This window comes from Notothenia rossii (genome assembly GCF_949606895.1).
Source record: "Notothenia rossii genome assembly, chromosome: 6".
In the NCBI taxonomy this organism is placed as follows: domain Eukaryota; kingdom Metazoa; phylum Chordata; class Actinopteri; order Perciformes; family Nototheniidae; genus Notothenia; species Notothenia rossii.
The window spans coordinates 10,980,375-10,995,303 of record NC_136909.1 but is presented as its reverse complement, the minus strand read 5'-3'; the positions used below and the strand labels follow the sequence as shown (position 1 = coordinate 10,995,303).

At 41.2% G+C, this 14,929-nt stretch overlaps 1 protein-coding gene across 1 annotated transcript; it reads left to right on the top strand.

The window, feature by feature from the left end:
* Positions 1-6,966: 6,966 nt before the first annotated feature.
* On the top strand, positions 6,967-14,902 carry gins4 (GINS complex subunit 4 (Sld5 homolog)). The gene is made up of 8 exons (XM_079690796.1): positions 6,967-7,285; positions 8,114-8,200; positions 8,910-9,023; positions 9,935-10,032; positions 10,115-10,203; positions 10,376-10,466; positions 13,380-13,483; positions 13,775-14,902. Exons 1-7 carry the CDS (start codon positions 7,190-7,192, stop codon positions 13,474-13,476), a joined length of 672 nt encoding a protein of 223 aa, XP_079546922.1. The 5' UTR covers positions 6,967-7,189; the 3' UTR covers positions 13,477-13,483; positions 13,775-14,902.
* Positions 14,903-14,929: the final 27 nt, after the last annotated feature.

The following is a 14,929-nucleotide window of genomic DNA, read 5'->3' as shown; positions in this document are numbered from 1 at the left end:
CTTGTCCATTTCATTTCATATTGCTTACATGCGTTAGTGACATTATTGTATGGTTTTATATGTTTTTTTGATCAGTTAATAAGTGAATAGCAGAATAAACTAGAGAATGCAATTCACAATTAAAAATGTGATGAATTATGGGATGTATCTAGGGAATTATGAAAGTTATGAATGATAAAAGTAATAGCCATCAATTCCCGACCGAGCTGAACGTTTTGATGTTTGATGTTTCTGCGATGTTCAATGTGGGAAAAGAGACGCAAAAATAACACGGCGGAATAATAAAGAATTTTGTGCGTAGCATAACATATATGACACACATACATGACATTAAAGGTGGGGTAGGTAAGAATGCAAGAATGCATCCAAATGTGGGCACTGGTGGATATTGGTAGGGAACATTTTCTTCTAAATGAGGCTTTTATTATTTAGATAGGGCAGATTAAGAGTCTAAGAGGAACATGATGAGGCTTTTATTAAGAGGAGCACATGCAACAGGATGTGGAGGAGGAAGTTGATGCTTGAAGTGTTTGCCAACTGTAGTCTATTACAGCTGAATTGTCATTTGAGTACTTGGTTTCTGAAATTGCTCATGGTGTGGCTGATTATTTGATCATATTGTAATATATATTCGATTCGCTCAGGTGTGGCAGGAAACACTACCAATTTGTCAGAACCTTCTAATAAATACAGAGGCAACTTTGTACAAAATATAGGACAATCTTTATTTGACCCACAACAGTTCACTGGTAAGAGGAGAGGAGAGAATAAGAGGAGAGGAGAGAACAAGAGGAAGCGAGTCCACGGGGCTCCAGAAACCCCCACTAGACTGTGGAGTCCACTTTTAAATACACTTCAGCAGGGCTAGTTTTACTAGCATTTAACACGGCACACCACACTAAGAACACGGCATGCGAACACCCTCTGCCGGAGGCACACAACTAGGCAATTATGAACACACACAGCACACCCACACTGCAATGACCCAACAAAAAATGTAGGGCGAGCGCTCCAATTCGTGGTAGCCTCTCCCCTGCTGCTCTCCTTCCATACACTGTAAAATACTTCTAAAATCCGACATACAATATATATGAGTCCCTTAATCAATCAATCATAATCCCTTATATCCAGTGTTGAAAGTGTGCCGGTCCTACCCGGTCCTTAGTACCGGTAAGAGATTTCCAGGCGGTCCGGAGGACCGGGAAGAATTGATAGCTCCACCCGTGGAATTTATACTACGAAGGGCAGATATTTTGGTTTGGATTACTGGTCTGTGTGTGTGTGTGTGTGTGTGTGTGTGTGTGTGTGTGTGTGTGTGTGTGTGTGTGTGTGTGTGTGTGTGTGTGTGTGTGTGTGTGTGTGTGTGTGTGTGTGTGTGTGTGTGTGTGTTTTTGCGTATTGTGTTTGTCCCGGGGAAAACACTAACGAGAAACACCGGCTGCTGTTATGCCTGCTGTGACCTCAAGTTACTCCGTTCTTCGCTTGTAATTATGCCGTTACAAGCTTCTAAGTTGTATTTATCATCTGAATTTGCCGAAACAAGTTTCATATTCTGAAAGCCAAGACTTTGTTTATTAAACAAAACACCCGAACCCCGAAAAACAATTTTTTTTTACGCAAATCCACGTTTATTTTGAAATGAGCCGTTGCGACTTCCGACTGATTTCGATAGAGCGGGTCACATATTAGCTTTTTCCCACTTGATCAGAATAGCGGGAGGAGAAAAGAATGGAGTGACTGAATGACAGCTAGAAAATTAGGCTACGTGGTAATTAAAGCAAAAATGCAAACGACGACTCTTTAGATGTTTAAGAGAAAGGAGAGAGATGAAGAAACTCAGAATGTGCTTAAAATTTGAAAAACAACGCCCACAGATGACACAGGTGATGATGCTTATTTAGCCCAGAGAATGGACATGAACATGGCCATGATGAATATAATAAGTTAGCTAACTAGCAAACTGTATCTCTATATGGGGTGCCCAACCAGTCGATCCCCAGTCGATCTCGAGATGTCTAAAAGTAGAACAACAATATTCAGTTAATGTCCTACAACAGGGGTGGCCAAACTTTTTGGTTCAGGGGCCACAATGATGTATCAATGTGACAGCCGGGCCGGGGGGCATTGTTTGGTTCCGTCTTGATTCATGTCGGGCTGAGGGTTGTTTTAATCTCATTCTCCCGCGCGCGGGGTGACGTCCACGCGCAGCTGCGACGACCAGGGAGGAAGGGACTTTTCGCGGCGCGCGCGGCGTGTGGACAGTGGGGGATAACATAAATAAAAATTGGATCGTTGTATTTTAGACTTTAAGGCTTTTTAAGATCAGCGCGGGAACCCTGGCTCATTTATACCAATATTGGACGGGCCACATTAAACACATCAACGGGGCGCATGTGGCCCGCGGGCCGTAGTTTGGCCACCTCCAGGCCCGGTTCTACGGGGGTGTATAAGGGTCCCAGTTGAATGTTAAGCACCCTCACTTGAAAAAGAGAAGGGAGTGAAAAATATTACATATACAATAACAATAATAATAATAATAATAGTAGTAGTAGTAATATGAAGAAGAAGAAGAAGAATATAGTTGAAAATAAAATAAACTGTAATTGTGTTCAAATATTGTGGTCAAATAACTATAGTTAATAACCCCCCCCCGTCAACGATCGCCGCCGTCTTGGTTAAAAAAAGGTTGGGCACCCCTGCTCTATATAGTCAATGGCTATTTTACTCAGAACACAACATGTACACAGCATACTATTTTAACATTAAATATTTTGCTTTGATATCTTCTATTTTAATCTGCACATTGTGGCATACATTTTATTTTATTAGTATTTTAATTTATGTAACCAATATTCTGAAAATTCAAAGAAAGACAGAGACTTGTACATTTTTGACTGTCTGCTGAATTTAGTTATACATCTTTATTCTAATTTATAACAGTTGAGGCCCAGAGGGAGGAAGAGGAGACTCAGCCAGAAGAAGTGGCAGCAGGTCCCTCAGAAGCCACCATAGGTGATGCTAGCCCTACTGCATACCCTTCTATATGGAAAGAAGAACAATATGAACAGTTCAAACAGAAAAATGAATGGATGTATGCTCACAATGGAAGGCTAGGCTGTACCCCATGCCATGATGTGAAGGATCTGGGTGTCATGGCCTCCCGTGGTGTTAATATTGCTATTCAGTAGGCTGATGGAAAGATAATCCCAGCTGGTCCATCAAGGGATGTCCAGCTTTCATCACTGCGCAAAAAAATCCGTGAACACAAGAACTCTGCAGCACATAATGAAGCAGTCAAGATTATTCAGACAGCAAATAAAGATATTCTTCTGAACATGAACGCGAGTAGTCAGGAGTCTGTGTTTGAGTCTACTGCCAAGGTATTCATGACAACCTATTATGTGGCCAAGAACAACAAGCCTTTCACAGACTTTGAGATTCTGATTGACCTGCAGCATGCAAATTCTGCTGATTTGGGGCGTGTTTTGCATAGCAAAACTGTCTGTTGACATAATTGAGCATGTGTCATCACAGATGAAAAAGGAACTTCTAAAAAAGATAATAGAGACCAAAAGCAAAATCACAGTATTGGCTGATGAGTCAACCAGTGTTGGGCACAAATCAACACTAATTGTGTTCCTGAAGGCTAGTGTTGATGGAGACATGGAGCCCATTGCCTTTCCGTTGTACCTGGTTGAGCTGGATAGTATGTCTGCTCCTCATATCAAGGAACAGATTATGGGTTGCTTGCTTAAAAATGGCTTTACTGTTGAGTTGCTGAGAGAAATCCTCATTGGATTTTGCAGTGATGGGGCCAGTGTCATGCTGGGAGTGAAGTCAGGTGTTGGGAAGTTGCTCCAGGATGACTTCCCAGGTATCATACTATGGCACTGCCTTAATCACAGACTGGAGCTTGCTGTTGACCAGGCACTGGATGTGACAGGGGGAACAAAGGACTTCCAGGCATTCATGGACAGCCTATATTCATTATATAGCCAGTCACCAAAAAACATGCGGCAGCTGAGTGAATTTGCTCACAACCTGGACATCGCCCTCAGGAGGATTGGAAAAGTGTTCAGTGTTCGCTGGGTAGCTTCTTCATGGAGGGCAGTCTCTGCAGTTTGGTAGTCTTATCCAGTCTTGGCACAACATTTCCGTGAGGCATCAGAGGATGATACAAGGGACAGCAGAGAGAGGGCCAAATTCAAAGGTCTGCTTTCTAAGTTGTGCTGCATCAACTTCCTGAAAAGTCTTGCACTGATGGCAGATGTTCTGACTGAACTTAAGAACTTGTCAGAAATTCTTCAGAACAGGAAGACCACACTCCCAAAGGCCCATGACATCATGACGACGTATGTCAAACGCATAGAAAGTTTCAATTGCTACCCAGGACAACATGCAGTTGATGCCAGTCAGGCAGAGGAAGTGATGGAATTCAAGGGAGAGGATTTAAGAGTTGGCAGGTCTCCCATCATTGACTCTGCTCAGTTCATCCAAGCAGTGGCAGACAATATGAAAGAAAGACTCTTCACAACCACAGCAAACAGAGCACAGGCCAGTGTTGCAGCCAACCGAAAAGAGGCTTATAACAGCCTTATCAATCAAATGGCAGTCCTCAACCCTGACAACTGGGACCATGACTATCCTCGATTTGGAGATAATGAGGTGAGGGCTTTGTGTGATGTCCTACATGTGAACCAACAATAGGCCCATCTTGGATTCACAGAATACAAGGCCAGTGGAGGAAGAAACATTCCCAACAAAATGAAGAAGTTGCTCATGGCAGTGGCACTGTCTCCAAGCAATGCTGACTGTGAACGGGGGTTCAGCACAATGAATAACATCATAACTGAGTATAGGAGCAAACTTACAACAACAAATGCAGCAAATCTCCTCTTCATTAGCTCTGTGGGACCACCATGCAGACAGTGGGATCCACTGCCTTATGTGAAGACCTGGCTGGGCAAAGGAAGAAGAGCAGCCCACTCAACAAGCTGCATGGCTCGCCGGTACACAGAAGAGGAGAGCTACTTCAGCCCTCTGTGGAAAATGTGGAAAAGTGTGTAGTTTACCTCCCTCAACATGCCTTGCTAATGGTCTGTTAAGTTTTGACACAAGTTGTATGCACAATTGAAAATAAATAATTGACTATACATATTGTCAAGTGTTTCTAATTTCTACCCCATAAAGACATTACAAATTTGAAGTTTGTGTTCAGGGATGCATGAAGCTGGGGGCGGGAGGAGAACAATATGAACCAATGAAGGTCGGGGTAGCATTATAGTACCTGCAAGAAATTCAAACCACTTTCACCCCTGCTTATATCTGATATCTGACGTCAGCTACAATAGCTGCGCCTCCTTACGGCTATAGCGCCCTCTTACTGTGGAACAGTTATAGTGCAGTTACATGCAGACATATTAATACTTACACTTAACATGGCCATTAAACATAACAAAATCTCTTTAACTTATGTTTGTTGAGAGATATTTTTATCCCATCACCGTAGGTAATTCACTTCAGAAACACTTTTTGTTATATTCCATGGAATGCTCTTAAGTTACATCCCGATAGCAATGAATACATTAAATGCTTTGACAATAAATACATACAAAATGTCATCTGTGGAAGCCGTGGTGCTGTAAAAAGCACGACCAATCATCTGAGCCGGCCCGGCTAAAATAACTGGATGGCCTACCTGCCTGTCAGCCTTCCATCTGTGCACAAACTTATCTCGTGCCCTCATTGGTCATATGCGCGTTCGTGTGTGTTGGAGGAGGGGCTCTAGGGAAGTTTGAAGCAAGAGGCAGATTTTTTTCGGCTGTATACTTTCAAATTCTAGCGCACTCGAGCTGGTTTCTCTTCTTACCTACCCTACCTTTAATGAGTCATAATATAATGAAAAAAATAGATAATACTGGCTAGTATTTTTCATGTTTCTCCCTATCCACAGCTATTCAAACAAAAATAAAACAACCTTTTTCAGAATTAAGTGATTATTGTGTCTGTTTATCTGCTTTATAAAATGACTGCGTCTCTACAGAATTTGGTGTGACCTGGATTAAACCCTGCAGGATGTACAGCAGCACAGATAAACCCAGAGGCTACAAAGAGAAATAATTTGCAGTACTAAACGTTACATTGCTTGTACAGCGGATGGAAGATCATTAGTGGTGAAGAAAAGCGAGGATTTCTGAGGCAAGAGCAATGAGGAGGAAAGAGAAAGAGGAAATCAGACACATTAGATTATGCTGCAGGCCACAATGTGGTCTGAAACAAGGCAGCTGGAACAAACCAAGCAGATAATGCATCCCTTTTAAATCGACACTATAGCTGATAGTGATGGACATGGGTGGAAGAGAGACACAATTGTCAAGATGAGACATGGCATGTTGTGACTTTTGGGATCTCTGTGGAAAATGGGAAGTTACAGGATTGACTGCAGAAATATTTAGGTTTTTATTTGTGGGTGTGAATAAACTCATTTTGTGCTTTGTTTATATCCCATGCTGTCATTGCCTGCAGCTATAGTTCTGTCTTGTCAATCCTTTCACATTTATAATCACATTTTAATGACTATTTTTTATGAAATGCATTCATTTTGTATTATTTAAAATAAATAAATATCAGTAGAAATATAATTTGCTGTACATGTTACCATCATTTCACAAAACAGTAGGACTATAGTCCTTTTTATTATTATTTATTTTAGGAATATTGGTGCTTCTTGTGTTGATAACGCTGGTGTTCAGCTCCCTGAGTTCAAACTGTCAGGAAGCATTGCTCCGCGACAGTGTTATAATTCCCTATATTAGGGTTCGCAAAGTAGAAGTTCACACGAACAAAGATAGGACATCTATACTTAATGTCTATAAACGAAAGTATTTTATTGTGTAACCTGTTTATTTGTGTTCAAACTACATACAGCCGGTGTCACACATTGCCTTACAGCCCTACCGTAGGGGAAATAACAACACCATAATCTCGCGAGAACATGCGTAGTGGCGCGAATAAACAAGAGCTTCTCCAGTAAATACACGCTGCTGTGTAGCCTGTGTTAGCCTTTTAGTAACTTTTTTTCTAAGCTGTTCTTTTTGATTTTTTGTACAATTTAGTGTAAGAGCTTCACATACTGTTAGCTTTTCGGTTAAGCTTAGTACTTTGTCTGTTTGCTTCGTAAAGGAAAACTATGTCGGACGCTTTGTCTGATGACGGGAGCGTGAACCAGGATGACAGTCAGGAGGATGTTATGACCCCGGCGGAGCTCATAGCCAAACTGGAAGAAGTGAGATGATTTAACGCACTTAACATTTACTGTCACAGGAATTGCCATATACTTCCTATAATGTGTTTAACAAAATATACTCCTCCTGTTTAGACAGTATCCTCAAGTACCAGAGTGTAGAGTAGAAATACTCAGTTACAAGTAAAAGTCCTGCAATCAAATGTTACTCAAGTAAACATAGAAAATAATTAGTAAAAGTACTCATTATGCAGATTGGCCCATTTCAGAATAATGTATTATATGTTGTCATTCTGATGTATTAATGTGTTTATTGAAGCTGGTAAAGGTGCAGCTCATTTAATGACTTTGTATACTGCAGGGTAGCTTTTGAATGTTTAACCAGGTGAAACTAAAGTCGTATTTAAGTGTTGATTATATTTCACATCATTAATCCAAATCTGCAAAGTAACTAAAGGTATTAAATACATGTAGTGGAGTAACAGTACAACGTATCCAACAATTAAAACACTCAAATAAAGTGCTAGTACCTCAGAATCCATAACATTCATATTTTTGTAACTTATACATATATATATATATATCAATATTCCAGTTACTCATAGACTATTCTGCAAAATGTCTATTATATTCAATTTTACTGTGTTGCACTGTTGGAGGAGCCTGTGACCTAATCATTTCATTGTCATAACCACACTGTAGCTATGTGCACATGACAATAAAAGTCTTGAATCCTTGAAATGAACTTAGTTACTTTACACCTCTGCTCACAGTTGTGCCTCTCTCTCTCTCTCTCTCTCTCTCTCTCTCTCTCTCTCTCTCTCTCTCTCTCTCTCTCTCTCTCTCTCTCTCTCTCTTTTTCTCTCTCAGGCTTGGCTGAATGAGAAGTTTTCCCCGGAGCTGCAGGAGAACAAATCTGAGGTGGTGGAGTGTGTGATGGAGCAGCTCACTCACATGGTAAACTACACAGGGAATACCTCCACACATCCATGTGTCATTTCTCAATTACAGAAAGACTCATGAGTCGACATACATTTTCGAAATGTCACAAAACAGCTCATACAGTATGGCGATGGAGTTAGTTTTAGGATGAGTATTTGATAGTCAGTTTTCACAGACACACCCCAATGCTTTTTAAAAAAAAATACCTCTTCGCAAGCTTGCTCAAACTAGTACAAAAAAATTGATTACTGATGTGTGGTTATCTGATTTTAGATAAATATTTTAAAAGAAGACCATTTTTGTTATTTTTTATAGCTTCTGTTACATTTGACCCATTGACTCCTAATCCATACCACATATTATAGGTGGACTAGACTAATAAGCTTTTTATTGGGTTTTAGAACTACATCTATTTCATATGAAAATCCTAATTAAAACTCTTATATTTCTATGACTTTTTTCAATAGCTTCCAAGATAGCACATTGCCTGACGAGAAGGACTCACCTCTTTTGGGGGGGGGGGGGGGGGGGCTTTTTATGTTAGGGTTATAGTTAGGTCTCATTTATTTTCAATAGCTTCCATGTTATGTGAACCAGTGACTCCAAATCAATAGAGCATTGTAATACTACATTGGAAAAATAAGACACATCAAAATTGAGATTTGTCAATAATGTCTGAACTTGTTCAGTGACGTAATAAAAAAAAGTCTGACCTTTCCAACAGGAAGAAAACTTGCAGCGGGTGAAGAAGGGAGATGCAAAGGCCAGCATCCATCGCATGGAAATAGACCGGATTCGCTTTGTGCTCAGCAGCTACCTGCGCTCCCGTCTGCAGAAGGTCAGTAAGTTCAACACTACGGCGTTAAAAATAAAGCTCTCTTTCCACCTACTGCCTTTTGACAAAATTATCTGATCTTTATAAAACGGACAAGTCAAATCAAGCAATCTGATTGGTTCTTAGCCATGATATAATGAGCGTATATCACGGGTAGAATTCTAGTTACTTTTCACAAGTCAATATCCCTCCGCGTCTGAGAAACCGTTACAGCTGTTACATTACGTCCGTTACGAAACTAACTAACTAACAAAGCTCAAGATGGAAATATTTAAGGTTAACTTCGACCTCCGGGGGGTCTTACTATGGAGGAGTGGATTTAGCAGTGCCTATCTCCAGAAAAAAAAGCACCTAAACGATGACATGCAGAGCTATGTGAAGAGCAGGTAGACCAACTGGAAAAGTAGCACCATTCAAAAGTTTTCTGATGCGGGTCTTGAAACAAAGCAGGGAAAATATGACCGTTAGTGGCCACAGGTGCGAAAGCTCTCTCCAGAGCTACTGGAAGCCCAATCTCGGGGACCGGAGAAAGTGGAGCAATATTCTCGCCACGCCAAGCAACAGCCTAGAACAACCTCAACCTATACAAGTGACCACGTAAGCCATGCTACTGATGCAGGACAGCTTTTCAGTGGCTGCACAATAAACGGCAACATACAAATTAATGTAAATAAATAGCCAAATAATAGATCAACGCTCTCTGTCTAATATGTTCGCTAGCTGTTAATGTTGTTGCATAACAACCACCTTGCACTATGTTTTGTGCAGAAGGCAATGGAGGGACTATTTTATTTTGAACTTCATTATTTACTAATACAAACTATTTAAATTAGAGTGTGTATTTTTCTTTCATATTGCCACACTTGGTAACCGTTTTATAAAAGCAATAGCTTAATTGTACAACTTATGTCTAGATTGAAAAGTTCTTCCCTCATGTCCTGGAGAAAGAAAAGTCACGAGGGGAGGGGGATCCATCTCTACTTTCACCTGAGGAGTTTGCTTTTGCCAAAGAGTGAGTATAATAGAGTTATAATGTGCATACAGCTGTTTCTGTGACATTGAGGTGTAATAACACACATTCATCTGGCTTGCAGGTACTATGCCAACACAGAAACCTACCTGAAGGCTGTAGCTTTGAAGCGCATGCCCCCCAACCTGCAGACCGTGGACATGCTCAAAGCAGGTAAAACCTCTTTTGTATTCTCTATCTTTTCACCTGACACGCTCTATTTATATTTGTTCACTCTAGGATGTCTCATGCCTGAAATACTGCCATTAGCGTTCAGTGGCAGTTGGTGGCATTTGCTCTTGACATTTTCACTGCCCCTCACAATAAACCCTGTGTGTTGAACCAGTGCCTGAGCCCTGCCTGGACTCCTTTGTGTTTCTACGAGTCAAGGAGAGACAGGAAAACATCTTGGTCGAGCCCGAAACAGACGATCAGAGGTACGTTTTAATTGTTGGTACAAACACCAGATGGCCTTTGTCTAGGGCTGCATGAACTGGACAAAAACACTAATTATCATTACTTTGACTGCAATTGCTATATGATACACGACAGTAGAGGGAATGAGTATTTTTGTATCATTAGTCACATTATCATTGAAAAATATATTTAAAATATATTTACATTTTTAAAGAGGCCTTATTTTGCTACCTTTCAATTTCGTATTGTATTTAGTTTCTCTTCTGCTACATGTCTTCATGCTTTAATGTTCAAAAAGCTCTTCATTTTTCTCAAACTGCCTGTGCTGCAGCACCTCTTTTCACCCTGTGTCTGAAACCAGAGCCCAGTCTGCTCTGATTGGTTAGCTGGCCGGCTCTGTTGTGATTGGTCAACCGCTTAGAGATGTCCTGCCCCTCACGCACAATGTGTTGGAGCGCTATCCAATAGAAGTGCGAGTGTTATATAGTGATGTTGTCACTATGTTATGAAAAAAATAAAGATTACAATTGAAGCATTTCAGGCCGGGGGGAAGTGTGTGGGAGAGAAACTCCCTCTAGAGGGAAATTTGGGATTTCAGCCTTTGCAGACCATTTACATGCACTAAAACCTATATTAAACACGACAGTAAAGAGAAAACTAAAAGACAAAATAGGGCCTCCAAACAAGGATTTTTTTATTAAAGGTCCCATGTCATGCTTTTCTAGTTATTACCCGTCCCCTTGTGTGTTATGAAGGTTTTTTCTGCATGTAAACGGTCTGCAGAGTCACAAACCCTCAAAGTACAACCTGTAGCGAGTGAAACTCTTAACACAGCCTCGTTGGAGATTTTTCTTTTTCTTCCTGGGTACAGTGACGTGACCATACCCAATGGACCCATTGGTCCAAATGGACCAATCCGTGGAGCTCCTCACACACACACACTCGCAGCGGCGAAACTGTGGCGTGCTTACACTGTAGGTGCGCCGCGTTTGGGGGTGCGGGTGCTAGTGGAGCCTCACAGATGGGGGTGCTGCAGCCCCCTCAGCACCCCCCCTTCCTGCGTCCATGGTGCTCAGGCTGAGTTTCGCGATGTCTCGCAGACCCCCACGCAGCAACCAGTAATAGAGCTCACACTGTCCGCTCCATGGATGTATAATAAAAACTGGATACAGCGTGGGAAGCGGGGCCTCATTCATTCCTATGAGAGTTGCTCATTAGCGCATGATGATAAAATGGCCCAACTTTTGAGAGAGCGAAACGTCACAGTTTACCCGGCATGCCTGAGAAGTACCCGTATGTGCGCTCATAGCGCATGCGCAACTTTAACCAAAATGCTCGTTCACATCAAGCACGTCAATTTGCGTACACGTAACAGCACAGCGCGTTCATGACAGCATGGCACTGGATTGTTAATATGATCGATTTTGAGATCCAGGGTGATGCACATTGCTTTTTAAGCCAGGAATAGTGTTTGAAAAGTGCTTGAAACAAAAATGTTGTAAATAGGAGGAGAGTTTACCCAGAGAGCTCTGCGCTGCAGATGGCTCTTCCACCCAGACTGAAGCCAGAGAACAGGCTGCTTTACAGCACTTTAGAACCCAGGAAAGCAGCTTGGATCATTTAACGAGGCGGCAGTTAGCAGCTAGCGGCTAGCTAGTAATTATGCTAGGGTACACATCAATCGTTATGTACTTATATTACGCTGTAACAGGATCTAGTGATATCAAAGCAACAGAGCTTCATTTAGCATGAAATAATTATTGGAGTGCAATAAGCTTCTTAGTCCAATAAGAAGCTACAGGGACATTAATCTAACGTCGGTAATATTAACTTTATTTAATACAACATTTACGGTACAAGATGTAATCATACAGCCCATGTAGTATAATATTTTACTAATGATGAATTACAGCAAACATGTGCAATATATCCATTATTACAGCTCCGTGGGATGGCAGTAAGACGATATGGTTCCGTTCTTATTGCTGAACACGTAACATGAACGTGCCGGGCGGCGCTGTCCCGTGGGTTAGATGCGCGTTCATAATGCAGAGGGAAATAACTCAGAATAACGTTATTAGCACATTTTTACAACTTGAGGAACGAATGTTTTCAATAAGGGCTATAAAAGTGTTCATACTGGGTAGTTTATTTAGTTTAAAAAAAAATTATCCAACGATTTACAGACCACTCTTTCCCCATGTAAGTCAATGGAAAAAAAGTGTTTCCGGGCCTGGCAACCAAACGGAAGTCTAGTACCGCCGTTTGGCCACCACGAATATTTTCATCTGAGTCCGGCGCACTTCCTGGGGGCTTGGTCCGCTCCAGCAGCGAGCCGCTCAACGTCCCGCCAACACGGCACCCAGACCCCATGCAGCATTCTCATCTGTTTGTCATTACTGGTGTCATTTTCTGGTTGCTAACAAACACCATTGTAACACATAATCACTGATGTTCCGCTGTAACGGTGGTAGACTCATCTGAACAGAGTGGGCGAGCTGACCAATCAGAGCACAGTGGGCTCATAGGGAGGGGGGGGGGGGGGGGGGGGCAGGAGCTCCAACAAGCCGTGTAGGACAGAGAGTGAATACACATACTATGCAGAGATGCTGTATGAGAAACCAATGTGAGTTTGTAAAATTGCACAATGTAAATCTATTCTAGTAGACCTCAACAATGGAATTATTATCAGTAGAATTGGCCATGACATGGGACCTTTACGTCTGTTCAGTACTGTTTGTAGGTCTCTGTCTGAGTTCACATATTTAACTTTTCCAAATATTGCGCTTTCTGCATTTGGATATTACACGTTGCAATTTCAATAGACTTCGGATACATTTTGCAGATCTAGCAGTGTCCACTATTCACATTCAGTACTGTTTTATTTTTCTGCGTAAATAACTGATTTATCTCTACTCTGTATCTTCTATCAGAGAGTACGTTGTAGATCTCGAAGAGGGCTCTCAGCATCTAATGCGGTATCGAACTATAGCACCACTTGTCTCGACTGGAGCCGTGCGGTTAATTTAAAATGGAGGTAAGTAACAATGAGTTGGACTGTGTTTTACTCAACGCTGCCCTCACACCCTCTAGTACTGACATCTGCTAATTAATTTCTGCAGATCTTACATAAGCGACGACGTTGCAGCTACATCTGGGCTTATTTTTAGCTCGCACTGTTTTTTCTTTTTTTGTAGCTTTCATTGTCTCTTGGCAACTGATTATGAAAGAAATGTGAAAGAAAAAGTCCAAGATAGATTTACAATAAAGCACACTTGTCATTTCACATTTGATACCATTAAAACGCTGTCACTTTTCTTTGTTTCAGGTTGCTGCTTGTGTGGATGCTTTTGGTTCCAGTTGGTCAGAAAGAAAGCTATCTTCGTAACAGCAATGATGTGAAAGGAGCACATTAACTTGGAGAGATTACATCTGGAAGTGCAGCCATCTCTCTTTCGCTGTAGTCAGGATTAAGGACTTACTTGTGGGACTCAAACACAGACATTTGTGGCACCATGTCCCCAAGACACCTGGGAAGAAACAGCTGACATAAGGCCATTGCTGGTGTTAAAGTGCTTGCTGATGTATGATGCCTGTTCGCCAGAGCAGCGTTTGCAGTGTGTGGTGTTATTTTTGTACTTTTTTAATCATGTCACAACAAGTTTGGTTACATAACTGTAATGTATTCTGGTGTGTTGGTGTTTGTGAGGCTGGTTAAGATTATCTAATGCTAATTCATTCTGTTGACTCACATCATTGGACTTTTACAAGATGCACCCAAAGGTGACATTTTCATCAGTTCGCTTGGTGCACAGTGCGTACCAACACAAAGTGCATGTACAAATGTGTGTATGTGTGATAGACCATTTGTTTTAATGACATATACGCTTACATTAACATACATTACTGTCGCTTTAAATAATAGAAATCCTGTTAAAGTTCAGATAACATCTGTGTCTCTTCTCACCTTGGCTTCCACTTTCAGAAGTGTATATTATATGTTTTTAACTCCCCCCTGCTTCACAAAGTTCTTCTGACTGTGCGTGTTTTAGTTTTACCCTAAAGGGGTGTGTGGAACATTGTTCTCTGAGACATAATTGCTATAATAACATTGTTATATAACGGTCTCAAAGGGAGCAATCAGTGCTTATTGTTTGCCGTCACACACATTGCTCAGTTTTTGGAACTAATAAGGGACTGCGGGAGAGCGAGGCTGCAAAACTGAGCCACGTGTCAAATGATTGTTAAACTGCACCGCCAATCTAATTAGAAACCTAGTGCTCAGGGTGACTGTGAGGTTAGGAGAAATGCACTGGCAGTGTCTTCTAGATTTAACCAGGAAGAAAAGCAGAGAACATGAAAGCATTCATAGAACATTTTTTGAAAATGAAAGAAGGGTTCTTTAAAACATTGAAAACGTTGATTAAATTTTTTTTTAAATAAATGTGTAAATGACTTTATTGTTGGTTTTTTTCCATTATTC